At 42.0% G+C, this 15,411-nt stretch overlaps 3 protein-coding genes across 3 annotated transcripts; 1 reads left to right on the plus strand and 2 right to left on the minus strand.

Annotated features, from left to right (window-relative positions):
* Positions 1 to 1,911: 1,911 nt before the first annotated feature.
* Positions 1,912 to 5,077, minus strand: EAE98_008317 (uncharacterized protein; the record flags this gene model as incomplete). The annotated part of the gene is made up of 9 exons (XM_038955940.1): positions 1,912 to 3,017; positions 3,066 to 3,229; positions 3,278 to 3,497; positions 3,544 to 3,732; positions 3,798 to 4,038; positions 4,088 to 4,235; positions 4,287 to 4,557; positions 4,611 to 4,832; positions 4,886 to 5,077. 9 exons carry the CDS (start codon positions 5,075 to 5,077, stop codon positions 2,691 to 2,693), a joined length of 1,974 nt encoding a protein of 657 aa, XP_038807806.1. The 3' UTR covers positions 1,912 to 2,690.
* A 2,147-nt stretch (positions 5,078 to 7,224) lies between these two features.
* Positions 7,225 to 12,293, plus strand: EAE98_008318 (uncharacterized protein). The gene is made up of 3 exons (XM_038955941.1): positions 7,225 to 8,504; positions 8,573 to 11,128; positions 11,186 to 12,293. Exons 1-3 carry the CDS (start codon positions 8,055 to 8,057, stop codon positions 11,306 to 11,308), a joined length of 3,129 nt encoding a protein of 1,042 aa, XP_038807807.1. The 5' UTR covers positions 7,225 to 8,054; the 3' UTR covers positions 11,309 to 12,293.
* Positions 12,294 to 12,868: 575 nt separating this feature from the next.
* EAE98_008319 (uncharacterized protein) lies at positions 12,869 to 13,889 on the minus strand (the record flags this gene model as incomplete). The annotated part of the gene is made up of 4 exons (XM_038955942.1): positions 12,869 to 13,100; positions 13,156 to 13,319; positions 13,382 to 13,626; positions 13,721 to 13,889. The coding sequence occupies 4 exons, from the start codon at positions 13,887 to 13,889 to the stop codon at positions 12,869 to 12,871; spliced, it is 810 nt and encodes a 269-aa protein (XP_038807808.1).
* Positions 13,890 to 15,411: the final 1,522 nt, after the last annotated feature.

Raw genomic sequence — 15,411 nt, forward strand, 5'->3', positions numbered from 1 at the left:
CTTGGATGGTTACGTATATTATGTTACATGTAGTACGAAATTACGAATTCTATCTTGGTACTGACGGCTTCACGCAGATTGATGGGACTTTCTGCTTCCCTACGATATGCCACCTCATGTTGTACGAAGCATGTACTCTGTATCGCGTCGGGTACTAGTCGTACAGTATCATTGATGAGATCTCGTTAACACCATGATTCATGAAGGGGTAAATTCCATCCATCCCATCCCATTCAAAAAGCTGAAACCATGTAAAACTTCAAAAGAAGATATCACTCCATTAACAAAAGTAATATACTGCAATTATAATCTGTATTCACTATTGCCCACTACTTTCTTTTATCACAGATCCATTGGATTGGCACGATTCAGTGTTTTCGCCTTCCCTCGCCGCCACAAACGACCCTGAACTGACTGTGATTCTCAACTCTAAAATTAAACGAATTCATCTGATCTAAAATAATCCATCAAAACTATTGATCTATCTAACTTCATCCCTTCATCCTCATTTCATCCATCCATCCATCCATCCATCCATCCATCCATCCATCCATCCATCCATCCATCCATCAATCAATCAATCAATCGTATCCCATCAAGAAGTCTTGATTCGACAACTCAAATAAATCAATTCCTGTCCATCGACCTATAGTATAAGCTCCTCACCAAGTCACCATCTCGCACTATATTTTACCGTAGGCTACAATCGATTCTATCTACATCCAATGTGCAGATACAGTTGTGAAGAATCCCCATTGCCCTCTTCCCATTCCCCTAGTGTGCACGTGTGCATGCATGTGTGTGTGAATCAGGGAGTGCACATTCCCCAACATACCCCCAAGCCTCTTGCATCCGATCCCCAATTCCAATCTCAAGGTCTCGAGATTAAAGAGTTCCCCGCAAACATACATGTACCCTCACTGCACGTACAGTATAGTACGAGGTCCCAGTAGTAAGTAGCCAGGTGAATCGTACGTGAATACAGCTCAAGAACCACCCCCTTTCTCACCCCTGTCACTCACTCCATCCGAAAAGTCTCACATGGTGAGAAAGAGACGTATACGACCATTTGTGATCTCCTTCCTTCCAATCCTCTAGATAGATATCACAGCGCGAACCCTCTTTGGACTCTATTTTCTATCACGCCAAATCACATCACAAGTCACGAGCCTCTTTTACAGGACAGGCAACATTTGATCCCTTGAATTGGGACTCTCAACCCTTCAGACCCAGCTTGATCTACTACAGTCTATCAAAAATCTATCTACCGAGCCTGTCTACGAACACTAGAACACACCAACACACCAACAAACTACTTATCGTACACATCCACCCGTGATCCCAAGACTAAACCCCAAAAGAAAAGAGAAAACGCCCAAAGCTAAATCCATCAAAAATGCGTTCATAGCATTTCAAATAGTCTCAGCCTAAACCCATCCATATCCAAGGTCCATCCCTTCAAAACACACCAGAAGCATTTCACACATTCCAATCATTCCACGCTGTGACGCTCGCACCTATTCCCACTCTTTTCTTTTCCAACCTGACGGTTCGAGAGAAGGAAAAAGAAAGTAATCCAGCAAGTAATCCAGCAAGCAAGCAAGCAAGAAAGCAAGAAAGCGAATGACAAGCAGAACTCCTGCCCGTCATTTTGATCTGCCGTCACAGGAGATCAATATTGCTTTTTTCCCCATCACAAACTACCCGATCACGCACCTAGTGTATAATTCCTTTTTTTTCCATTTCAATTTCTAAAAACAGTACCCTGAAAATCCATACTCCGTACATCTTTTCTTTTTTTCTTTTTCTTTTTCTCAACCTTCCATTTTCCATTTTTGCCATTCACCAATTCTTCCTTCTTTTTCCAATCCAATCCCATCTAGACCCTAAACTCTAAACGGCGAACACCGACACCGACACCGACTCCGAACACCACCACCAGCACTAGCACGAGCACTAAAACTCATTCCCACATGTTTCCCACGCTTCATTCCACTTGCACCCAACACTAATTCAGGTACCAGAAACCACCGAGATCCTGATCGACTGATAACATCATAACATCATAACATCTGATCTTCCATGAATCTGATTAACATCATACTAAAATTTCTCTCCATCTCATCCTATATCACCCTATCTCATCGTTAGTATTGTATCTCTTCATACCTAACTTGCTATTTCATCTCGTACTCTTTATCCCATCCATATTTCGTGATCGACCTACGTGCCCTTCCTAGTCCGACACTTGAAACCTCATTCGTTTCACGACAACAAGCAACCATAATACCACATGTTACACACGTTACAAACATTTACCCAACCTCCATTACCTCCTAACAAATCACTACACTTAGCTTAGTAACTTAGTCAAAACTGTTTTTTACAAGACGAATTAGAATCACAAGTACAACCTACATAAACATCTCCTTATGTATGAAATCTCAAGGAAGTCAGATGAGATAAAATGTACAGGAATTATTTTCTTGTATACGTATAGGATTACACATAGGAAACTGATTTATGTTGTGATGACCAAATGCAAAGCTAATCTACATGAAATAGTGCTCAAGCTAGCAAAGAACTATCAATCAATAATAAAACATTTCATACTCTCCCGAAACATCATCACGAGCATCAGCCAATATGATTATTGTGCCTATCTTTCTGCCCGACTTCTCGGTAGCAAACTAATGCGAACTATTTGATCTGAGACTGAAGGGACTAGTCGCTGATAGAGCACATCGCATTCTCTTGCGAGCACTATCCAATCCTTCATCGCCAGTACGTTTGTTGGGTTGTTGAGGGGTTGTTTGAGCAAGTCTTCTTGGTGATCTTCGCAATGTCTCGTTATGCAAGCTTCTCCATGAACTCGGGGTCTGAGTACTGCTTCCTTCACTTCGCAAGCCACTTCTGATTGAACCTTCAGGTTGACGAAGACGACGAGCAACTGGTGTAAGTTGGGTCTGGTCTAAGGATTTATGGGTCAAATCGGGGTTTGGAACTGCTGTAGCAAACTATATTGCATTAGAACTTTTCATTCGCTAGGACGAAGAAGAACCCACAGGTTTGGTATGAGAAATGTGTTTAGATGGATCAAACAATTCCATTCGAAGCTTCTTGAGGTCGGAGAATCGAAATGGCTCCTTAGAAGACTTTGGACATTTCTTAATGATACCTTCGGTTTTCAAAGACTCAAATTCTCCCTGCGTCTTTTCCAAGTTCCAATCTAGAGTCGTGATTAGTGCTGTAAGAATGTTCGTTGAAGCAAACCTACTCATGTACTGGCAAAGACCTTCCATATCATTGAAACCATTCTGTTCAAGATAATACACCATGCGTCTGCGGCCACATAGGGGGTACATCTTCTGAAAAAGAATCTCTGGTTCCGACTCTTCTAAAAGGCACTCATAGCACTCGAAATTCGCGCTGACACTTCCCCTGCTATAGCCATAGCACTGACTGTGGCAAAAGTTTCTACACTTTTCACATTGAATCTTTCTTCAAATTAGAGTGTGCAAACGAAGATGAAGGCTGTCATACCAAATTCTCACGGTCATCATAATTAAGACACTGGCACCGTACCTCCTCCTCTTCCTCTTCTTCCGACACTTCTCCAACTCTTTTACCATTGAGCTCTTCTGATTCATAAAATGACGTATGCTTTCCAAAGGTGGTTGGCGGGGCGGGTATCGGTTGTGTGTCCGTGTCGCCAGATCCTTTTCCGTGTCCCTTAATTCGTAGTCGAATTAGTATATTGACCAAATAAAATATTCTATGTACCGGTAATAACCTACAATCTGGTTTATCCATTGCATTGTGCTCTGCTGCGTATCAACGCTCTGTGATAATTGACTATGTCGCAAGGAAGACTGACTATTGTCATCGACAATCACATTTGCCAGTGGTGCTGTGGATTTAAGACCTCTGACCGCTGCGAAAAGTTTTTTATTAGAGGCTACCGTCGCATCATTCAATACTGTTGCTTTTGAAAAGTGGTTATCGATGACTGGGGCATCATAGTACTTTATCTCAAGTCTATAAAAGTTAGAAGGGTTATAGAGTCATGGATATCGCAACGTTATACCCATGAATACCGTTGCTTGTCTGACCCATGAGAATTCCACAACCATCAGGAAGTATCTGAGATGTCGAGGCAGCACGGAATCCTCGATATTCATGCTTAGGGCGCGCATTGTCATTGTACAGCAATTGCATACTCACTTTGCGTCCAACTATATTTATATTTAGCGGATGTAAAGTAATACTTGATGGTATGAACTCACCCGATTGGCCTTGAACATTTCGAGAACTATTCATAACTTGTCGAATCAAGTCCCTTAGTCCCTCCTGTGCCAATCCTAAATTGATGGTATTTCCATTCCTGTTCGACAAAGAAGCAGAAATTTGAACATAGGGGTTCTTTTCAACATCTTTGTAAGTAAAATTTATGGTGAATGCTTCAACGAGCTGTTCAGGGACGACTTCTTTTCGATATACAGAAAGTTGGAATTTTGCCAAACATTTATCGTTTACACCATCTCCAACTCCGAACTCCTGATTGTGGATTAGTTAACCACTACACAAGAGACTAGAATATGGCAACATACCAGCCAATCGAGAAGTTTTTCTGCGCCAGGGTGGCCCGTTCCTCGCACAACGGAATTGAAGGAAACAATTTCATCACCAGCTTCATTCAAGTTGAAGTTCCTAGGGATGTTTGCTCCGTTGATAAAAGTTTCGTAGGTAAGGTTTGGATCGGATGCATTGTAGATTCGGGTCTTGTAGCAATTACTCGGAAAGAATTTCCTACCAAAGACAAACTGGCTGACCTGAGAAGCATCGATTAGCGGACACAGAAGTAAAAGGAGCCCAAGATACACACAGCAGCATTGACACCAATCTTAACCAACTCGAAACTTTGTTGTTGGTTGAGTACAAGTTCTTGTACTGTTTTAGGAGCTTCCACAGGCGCCTTCGCCTTGCCCTTACCCTTCTGCTTCGTCTTCGTTTGTGGTTTTACCACTGGTTTGACACGGACAGAACGATCAGGATGTGGGATTAGCTTTGGTGGCATGACGAAGCGCGCTGATATGGACGATTTTTTGGAGAATTAAGGATGGAGAGAGTTGTACAAAAGACAAGTTGAAGGTGTAATTCAACTTTCAATCAATCACAATTCAGCCGTTCATTGAAGCTCTGGGCCTTGCTGAAGCCTAGAATCCCCTCACGAAAAGCTGGGAAAATGGAAATCAAGGCGATGAGTAAGAAGAGAATCGTGCCGAGTAAATGTGTGAATACTAAGTAACCGTCCGTGGATTGATACTTTGTACGGAAAAGACAATATACGATGATGGGAAATTCAATCAAAGATGACATTCAATTCAACGTTTGGATGAATGAGGATGGGAATAATTGATTGAAAGTGAAAGTGAAAGAGTTTGAGTGAAGTTGACGGAGAAGAGAATGACTAAGGAAATGAGGGGAGAAGCAGGTAGATCGGTAGTATCCATATGATAGGAAGTTACCTACATGTAGACGGAAAGGGAAGGCGCGCGCCCCTCACTCTTTTCGACCTCCCTCTCGACCTCCCCTCGACCCTCACCCCAAATGGTAACCAGAATCTGAGATGAACTGAGTGTTGCCCAGTCCAGTCCAATTACTCCTGGTAGATATTTGAGGAATCGGAGTGACAAGAAATGAATCCTCATATCTCAACAATTTGCTGAGATTCTTACAAATCTTCCAAATACTTACTACCTGCCTAGTATACAAATTGCTAATTAGAGCTTCGTGAAGTGTATACTGTGACACGGTATCAATCTCTGACCTTGATATCCATGATCGATGGCGACAAAATCAATAGGTAGTTGTGCCCAAGAATCGGTCAGCAAATGAATCTTAACACAGTCAATCCTTTGCTTCTACCAAATCAACTAAACAGTTCCACGTTTCATACCTTTCACCTACTGGCAGGGTAGATATGCGGCTACCTTTTATTTTGGGGGACCTATGAGTTCTTCAAATTCTAAATGATAGCTTGCATTTCCAAATCATTCATCCAGAGATTCATTTTCCCACAGCCACCATACAACACTTGGTCTTGGAATGTCATGCGAACTAGGTATCTGAATCATCTTGCCATTTTTCTCGAGTATAACCTCGTTCGGTTCGTCAACTTCGCTTCCATTTGATATTGTTTTGGGAACCACTCATTCTAGCACTTGTAGAATCCAATGAGTTCCTCTCATCTACCCGGTGCCTTTGAACGACTCTCGGCAGAGTTCACACACAATATTCCATACCAGCCTTTTACTTCGACATATGAAACTTTAACGGCTCGACGCTCATGGTATCATTAGATCGATTGATACATCAGCTAAATGGACGCTCCCCTGGGCCTCTGGGGCTCCTTCTGTGGAGGCCGAACATTTGTAATAAAATAATTTCTGGCTGAGAGCCACATCAATATCAACCATTTGATGCCCATCTACCTTGATAGCTATTGGATTATCCATTTGGTAAATATATGAAGCACTTACAGACAGACCTCATGACCTGAAGACGGAGGGGAATGCGTTGTTGTATACTTGTAAGCTTACATCCCTAGGTACGGAATACTCAGTGTTGTATAATCCCTCTTGTGGCGGGCTCGGCACGTATTGTAAGGTTTTATCGCGCGGAGTTCTACATAACCTTACTTGCTTACTTAAAAATCGAGTCATTTGAGATGGCAAATTCAGATTATGATGATTTACCATGAAAATCATCATAGATATCATAGATATCATAGATATCATAGATATCATAGATATCATAGATATCATAGATATTTTCAAAGTACGTTGGGCTCGCCTCAGGTAGATACACAGAAGTTCTCCAACTAGAAGATCTCCTTTTTTCGATTGTACCAAGCAAAGAAGGAAGGAAAGAAAGAAAGAGAGAAAGAAAGAAAGAAAATGTCGATATTTCATTGCCCATTCATTAACACCTTGGTGTGTAACAGTGTGTGGTCTATCGTATGTACATATAGAAGACATCAGACAGAAAATCTTGCCTCTTTCTCGTTACAACAAGGGGCGCGGAAACCCGAGTATGAATAGAGGTAGATCGTGAGGCATTGTGGCGACGATACTGTACAGTAAAGTAAGTACAAGTAATATTTCAAGAAGATGATAAGATTCATGAGGACCCCATTTTTTTATGGATATAGATATCTTGGTAGTATGTACTCCGTGTCAAGATGTAATCTTAAATAGAAATATATTGGAATGAGTGAGAATGTGATGTTGCCGTTCCATTTCGCTGACTCCGCCTTCCTGTCCTGCCTGTGTAGAATATTACATGCAGTCAATATCACATACAGTCAGTACGCAGCTGAGTAGTACCTGGGTACCTACCTCCCTCCCTCCTAGCTACCTAGGTATTTGTCGCCATTGTACGGTACGGACGGTGAAGGCAACGAATGGATGAGCATTCTTGTCCAGAACCGCTTAATCAAAAAAAAAAGTTTAAACCCGGCGAAACAAACCACACACGAACCGATCCATCTCCACCTTCCACTTTCCATTCACCACCACCACCACCACCACCAGTACACACACACGCGCTGAGATAAATCTTCGCAGTACTTCATTTCTCTCTCACAGAAAAGGACTTATTTCTCCCCTTCTCTTGTACATTCTCTCTCTCTCTCTCTCTCTCTTTCTCTTTATTTGCAGTAATATAATAGTCTCCACTCTCCAACTTCATATTGTCTCACCACGGTTCTCCTTCCACGTTGCCCCCGATTTCATACTCTGCAGATTGTCTGTCATCCGTGTCGATTCCATATCTCAAATACCCCCACCACGACCACGATAATACTTTTCAACGTCGTTTAATTTGGCTATGTTATCATTGGAATCATAGGAAACTAGGGGTTGCTTTAAAGTTGCGATACACTCGCGTGTGGTCAGCCTCATATTGGGAACGCGTACGGCTTACTGGAGAGGGGCAGGCTAGAACTTTTGCTTAAAGTCTCGAACTCATCTGAGCACTCGAATTCCAACGAAATGGATCCTCCCCATAGACCTCAGAGTAAACATCGAACCCTTTCCCAAAGTACTCAAATGCCGGGAACACCAAAATTCAAATCAGACGCCTCTCCGAGTCCGTTCATTTCGAATTCGAAGTTGTTGCAGCATAGTGTCGAGACTCGACATCCAAGTCAGACCGTTTCTCTAGGATGGCAAGACGGAGACGATACAGTGGGACATGCATCGAGATTGCAAGTTGAGTTGGAAGATATTATAGAAACGAAAACCGTGACCACAACCACTACAACCAAGCGATCATATCCTCCACTACTCTTCCAAAATCCTCGACCACTCGATAGCCTTGACGCAAAGGAATATCCTTTGGCATTCAAACCAACTCCTGCTGAACTTACTAGGTTTTCATACGAAATTGATGGACGACAAATGGAGTATGAGGAAGATAATTTACGAAGTATTATGCACGAGGTTCGAACATTTTCATTTTCCTGTACGCTTTTTTGAGATCTACATTACTAATCTTTGAAAATCTCCAGAATTCACAAATCGAATCTCTTCACAATTCCCTTTCGCGCTGTCGATCAAAAGAGAATCGTGAACAGTTCAAAGATGGATTGGCTAGAACAGACAGAATGATTAAGCTGGATGCAGAAAGTAGCAACTTGAGAAGGTGTTCGAAATCGAAAGGAACATCCGACTATCGACCCGCCAGCAGACCCAGCAGTTCACAAGCACCAGAAGCTCCCAATAATGAGGTTAAAAATGTAGGCTCGACTGCTCAACCCGAAATCCGACGTCGAAACCTTGGTCTTGGTATGCACTTACCTGAATTGCCAGTAACTCCTGATTTGTCCGAAATAGAGTTATCTTCAAGAGTTATTCCTTCATCAAGCTCTCGATTTCCAACCAATGCATACACCCCTCAATCCGGTCTAAGCCAAAATGATTCGTTCGAGAATTCAGAAAGTCATTCGGAAAGTGTCAGTGAAGAAACGTTTAATAACGCAGTTGCTACACCACCAATTGCAGAATCTGATCTTGAGTCGTCCGGTCTTAATACAAACTTCGCACAAGGCCAGCGCCCACATTTAAATACTGCAATTGCTCAAAACGCAAGCCTACCTAGTCCTGGTCTTTCGCCTACTCCAACCTCTCCAGAATTTGACAACGATGATACAGGCGACAGTCAGGAGACATTAGATGAGTACGCTATTCAGGTAGCTCAGTCAAGTACGACTCGAGATCGGCATATCAAACCTACAGGTTTACATTCACAGATTTCTACCGTCATGGAGATTGGTTCTATGCTGGATACTTTCGATGCGATGCCAAGCGACTTGAAGGCCCTAGTGATGTATCAGCTTAGTAGAAGGTGCTCCAAGAAAACCTTACGGGCTGTTGCGGGTTTCGTAAATCCTGCTTTGATGTGCGATTTCCTTGATGAACTTCCTGCTGAATTAAGCCTACACATCTTGAGTTACCTGGACCATAAAGACCTTTGTCGTGCCGCACAAGTTTCGAAGCGTTGGAGAAACGTTATTGACTCGAACGAGACTGGATGGAAAGAACTCCTTGATCGTGATGGTTTCACACTTCAACCAGAAGAACTCGAGCGGGCAATACGACAGGGTTGGGCATGGCAAGATCCTTATGGACCGGATGGTTACGAAATGGATTTGAGTAGTAAAGACAAACCACTCAATGTGGAAGTAACCACGCCAGGTAGTAGCAGCAAGATTGATTCACTAAGAAGACCTCGGGCTACCATTAAAAGAAAGCGAACTACTGGAAATTCGGGATCAGAACGCGTGAAGAGAAGAGCGACAGGTAATGATGTTTCAACCAAGGTGTTAGAACCGGCATCGAGATTTCATAAATCTGAAGGCCCACTAAGCGCTGCTTCTGCTGCTGCATTGGCGGTACCAAATCCCGAATTAGGTCTGCCAGGATTACGAAAACTTCATCTCTTTAAATCTCTTTATCGCCGACACTTTCTTCTTCGACATAGCTGGACAAATCGTACTGTTGAACCTCATCATATGGCTTTCAAAGCTCATCCATCTCATGTAATCACATGTCTTCAATTTGATGATGAAAAGATCTTGACAGGTAGTGATGATACATGTATTCATGTCTACGACACTAAAACTGGAGCTCTACGAAAAAAGCTTGAAGGACACGAAGGAGGCGTTTGGGCTTTACAATATGAAGGGAATGTTCTTGTTTCTGGATCCACTGATCGTTCAGTACGCGTTTGGGATATTGAAAAAGGTCTTTGCACTCAAGTCTTTCATGGTCATACTTCAACTGTACGATGTTTACAAATCCTCATGCCATCAGAAGCAGGAAAGACAGCAAGTGGTCAATCTATTATGGTTCCTGAGCAACCTCTTATTATTACCGGTTCTCGTGATTCTCAATTACGCGTATGGAAATTACCAGCCCAAGGAGATAAGCGATACATTCAAACTGGACCACCAACTAATGATGCTGATTGCCCTTACTTTGTTCGCGTATTAGCTGGACATACTCATTCAGTTCGTGCTATCGCTGCTCATCAAGATACTTTAGTAAGCGGTAGTTACGACTGTTCAGTGAGAGTATGGAAGATCTCAACAGGTGAAGTTTTGTATCGTTTAACAGGACATACTGCAAAAGTCTATAGTGTTGTTTTAGATCATAAACGCAATAGATGTATCAGTGGTTCTATGGATACATATGTCAAGGTTTGGTGTCTTGAGACTGGTTCTTGTTTATTCACACTTGAAGGCCATACCTCCCTTGTTGGTCTCTTGGACTTACGTGATGAACGTCTTGTCTCGGCAGCTGCAGATTCAACATTACGAATTTGGGATCCAGAAAGTGGTGTATGCAAGAGTACTTTGAGTGCACATACAGGTGCCATTACATGTTTTCAACACGATGGACAAAAGGTTATCTCTGGATCAGATCGTACTTTGAAAATGTGGGATGTCAAAACTGGTGAATGTATCAAGGACCTTTTAGGTGACTTGAGTGGTGTGTGGCAAGTCAAATTTGATGAAAGAAGATGTGTTGCAGCCGTACAACGTGATAATTTCACATTTGTCGAGGTTAGTATTTATTCACTTCCAAATCTCCATTTGTCTCTTTACTAATAATTTCAATAGGTCCTCGACTTTGGTGCATCACGAGACGGTGTTCCAAAATCTGAACGCGGTCATCGTATTCTATTACCCAGCATCGACGAAACCGAAAGAATAGTCGAAGTTGCTGATAATGCAAACGCATAAACGAATGTATGAAATTTAAATGACGTCTAATGAAACTTAAACCCGAGAATGTATGAAACAGAATTACTCATATTCATGAAATAATCATCATTCTCATTGGGAAATGGGAAGGGGGAAATGGATGGGAGGTATACCCTAGTTTATTCAGTTGTTATCTTCACTTTATATTTCTTCCAAGTATACGTTTTGGGGTTCAATTCCTCAATCGGGGCGTTTTGGCTTGAAAGGAGGGGTGGTCAAATTGGTGCATATAATTTCTTTCTATGCATAGCGAGGAATTCGTTCTTCTCTTTTCCCTTTTTTACGAATTCCCTTGATTTTAGTTGAAGTTCATTTTTTTCGTCTCGTCTCGTCTTTCCGATGTGCTCTTTTCTTTTTTTCCCTCAGCAGCGGTTGTGAGGTACAAGCGAATTCAACTTATAGTGTAGGCTATCTCTATACATATAGTAGTATAAGCTAAGCTGGACTCTGATGTCTGGCTAGGTCTTTCTTCCCTGAGGGGTTAAGGAGGCAGGGAGGGAAAGAGGGGTAAGATGCAACCACACAAATTTTATGCCTAGGTGGAGGGTGAAAGTCGGGAGGTTAGGGAGTTGAGTGTGGATAAGATTTGGACCGTACAAGGAAATAATATGGCATAGGATGGATCTGTTCACACCATACATACCACGCGCGTCCACACACGCATGTCTCACCGGTCCCGATTCCTTGCGATGATTTTTTGGGGATGGAGGAGGGGAGAGAGGGGGCCAGGAAGACAATATTAAAGATGCGAAATGCAATTGATTCCAAGCGCGTGACTTGAGCTTGAGCTTGAGCTTGAGCTTTATCAGGGGCTAGTGCAAGTTGTATGTCTATCTTATGATATTAAATTCGGCAAAGCATTGCTCAGGGGTGGAGGTGTAAGGGGGGGGTGCTAGGCGAGGAAAAAAGTCATTACATACAGTTCAATCAGTCAATCAGTTAATGAATAAGATGATCAAATTATACGTTACGTTAATCGTTTTGATCCGTTGGGGTTCTTAATAGCATGTGTGGTGGTGACCTGTTTAAAAATTATCCCCATGTGTGCTCAGTTAGTCATAGGGCGAGTGCCAGGGCAAATACGAACAAATACAGAATTACTCCAATGTAAGATCTTACCATCGATCAAATTATGTCACAGCAAGTCCAAAGCATTCTTTTCGAAAAAGAAGAAAAAGTGGAAGTAATTATGCACGCTTTTCATTACCATGAACTATCCTCCCTTGACCTAGGTAGGTAGGTAAGGTAGTTCGTAAATCAAAATGATTAATATTAAAGAAAACCCCCCAACTCCAATTCCATGCCTGGTATCATTTATTTCCTTCTGCATGCGTGACGTGATAAAACATAACTGTTCTTCCCTTCCCTTTCCTTTCCTTTCCTGTCATTTTATTTCATTTCTTTTCCAAAAAGAATATTGAATTCATTCAATATTGTGCTGTGGGGTATAATGTTTCTCCGCTTCTGTTTCTCCTCCTTTGGGTTCTTGTTTTGTGTTTCGTATATTTCGGGTTGTTGGACTATGTAGATCAATGGATCTTAAGTTGTGTGATGAACGGTTTGATGTCCATGAGTTGGTTGAGCCACTGCTGGAGTATTGGCGGCAGCGATGGGTTGCTCGGCAATACCCGATTCGGCCATGGATGGACTGTTGGTATCAATGGCGGCTGATTTGGTGTGGATTTGCCATGGTTCATCTTTGGGTCCGAAATTGCTGGCAAATGGTCCATGAACCTTGTCGTGCGCAAGTGATTTCCACATGATATATGTACTGGAAAATGTATTAGTTGGTGGTTTGAATGATACATAGAGTGGGAGGAGCTAACCTAGCAATCGTGCCTAGCATACCAAGCCACAGAAGGACGACGGAAGCAACACAATATGCGTTTTTGCGGTAGATAGGATTTGGGGGACCGTTCAAGTCGAAATATTGTTGCGCTTCGGAGTTTGTTAATCCATCGATCGTTGCGCGTTGGGTGGCTACAATGACCTGTACGGAAATGGTTAGCGAAAGAGTAGAAGAGGTGAGATGGTATCAAGATATCAACATACGGTAAGAGCAATAGCATCTGCGAAAGTAAGGAAACACATCAAGACCGAACAAATCTTCCATGCTTTCTTTACTGCGATGGATTCATGACGTTGGGGCCAGAAGAGATCGAAGAAGAAGCCGGAACCAAAAATGGTTGCGACGGCTATACCGACAAAGATGTTAAAGGAGAAAATCCCCACGATGTCTCGGACTGATGTATGATATCCGTAACGTGATTTAATGCCATCTCGTTGATCGACGTAATCTGAAAATTGGGTGTGAATATTAGTATAGTACTTTTACTTTTGGATGATATGAGAGTTGATGCGGGAAGGATGAGAAGAGAGAAGGATGCTTACCACTTAGAGCCGCCGTTCCAACAGATTCCGAACACACACATAGAATCATGGCGATTTGATACACGATCATCTTGGTTTTGCGAAGGTGATAGACGTGGTTGAACATATAAGCTCCCTTGAACTTTCCCCATTGCATATCCCGGAGATCGAGACCCCAGATAATTGCCATTTTGAAGGATGGGAATTTGGACTTCTTGGGGAGTTTTGGGAATTGAGGAATTGGATGGTAGTGTAGTGTAGTGTAGTTGTGGTAATGTAGTAGATTGTTTTTCGAGAAACAAGTTCTGCTTTTCTTTGCTATGAAGAGGTACCGGGTATCTATGTCGTGTATCAGATAATGATAATGTTGATGATGAGGATGATGATAGTGAAGATTATCAATGAAGTTTTCTTAAGCAACAAAGGATTATTTCAATATGATTAGTTATTGAATAACAATTGAATCTTAAAGCAATTGAAGCAAAACTTGAGACGAAAAGATAAGGAGATGTCTTGATTGATAAAGAGACGAGAGAAAGAGAAGAGAAGAGAAGAAAGAAAAATGCAGTAGAAATGTAAAACGAAAGCTTGATGGATTATGAAGCAACTAAACTACTAACTGCTAAAGATACGCTTGGTGTTTGTGTTCTTTCTTGGTAGGGAATTATGATGATAATCCTTTTATTTTTATTTTTATTTTTATTTTTTTGGTTTGAGGGGGTGGATTGGAAGGGTTCGTGAACTACGTCATGGGTGTGGTTGGTGTGGTATGTCCGTATCGGTGGCAGGAGTTGAATGAAGGGTTACACGCGAGACAGGTAAAGAGAGAGAGAGAGAGATAGAGACAGAAGATATGTATATGTCTAAGACCGAATTTGGATTAATGTATCACTTCCGAGAGACGCCAAGATATGAAAACGGATTGATGAGAGGTTAGACGGAGTTCTTGTTGAGTATTTAGCTACCCAGCTCTACCTCTGTTGACTTTGGTCCGGGTTTCACTGTTGATGTTTTCATCCCGGCGGAAACATGAGTCTTCGTTGTGAGTATTTCCATTAGTATCGGCGTTACCGAATGTGTGAGTGAGTTTGAGGGAGGGAGAGAGTCCGGTAACTCGGATGGGTAAAAGTATAATTGTTAAGCTTTTTGATGTTTAAAGGCTTGATTGATCATTGAGGCGTTGGTTTTAATGTTAGCTTCATCATTCATCATTCATATTGTGAGAGAATGGAAATGTTCTTGTGTCATCTACCTAAGATCTATCTATCTTATCAATACATACATATCTATTTATCTACCTCATTGATACATATAATCAATATCTCTACGATATTAAAGAAATAAAAAATCTTACCTTTCTACCTCATCTCACACTGTACATCGATAACCGGAGTGCTTCATCCATCTAAGCTACCGTCCTCGTAGATCTATAAAAGTTAAAATGATCACGCTTTGTCTCTTGACGTGCATCCCATCCCATCCCATCCCATCCCTTCCCTTCCGTTCCGCTTCTTCCATGCACTTGTGTTGGTTGGTCCCTCATCCATTCTTGAAGAATGAGTGGCTGAATGTAACAAGGGTCAAATCAAATATGACGTTCGCAGCCACAAATATCGACCCTTGGACACGAAAACATTACCGGTATTTGTGAAGATTTGATACTTGACTCAACTTCATACGGGAAAATCTTCATCGCTTGCGGAAAGGGGGAC

This window comes from Botrytis deweyae (genome assembly GCF_014898535.1).
Source record: "Botrytis deweyae strain B1 chromosome Unknown BDEW_021, whole genome shotgun sequence".
Classification (NCBI taxonomy): Eukaryota; Fungi; Ascomycota; class Leotiomycetes; order Helotiales; family Sclerotiniaceae; genus Botrytis; species Botrytis deweyae.

Coding starts and splice junctions, on each gene's coding strand:
- EAE98_008318 (XM_038955941.1), top strand. CDS start 8,055: ATGGATCCTCCCCATAGACCTCAGAGTAAACATCGAACCCTTTCCCAA. Junction 8,505..8,572: donor TACGAAGTATTATGCACGAG/GTTCGAACATTT, acceptor GAAAATCTCCAG/AATTCACAAATCGAATCTCT. Junction 11,129..11,185: donor ATAATTTCACATTTGTCGAG/GTTAGTATTTAT, acceptor TAATTTCAATAG/GTCCTCGACTTTGGTGCATC.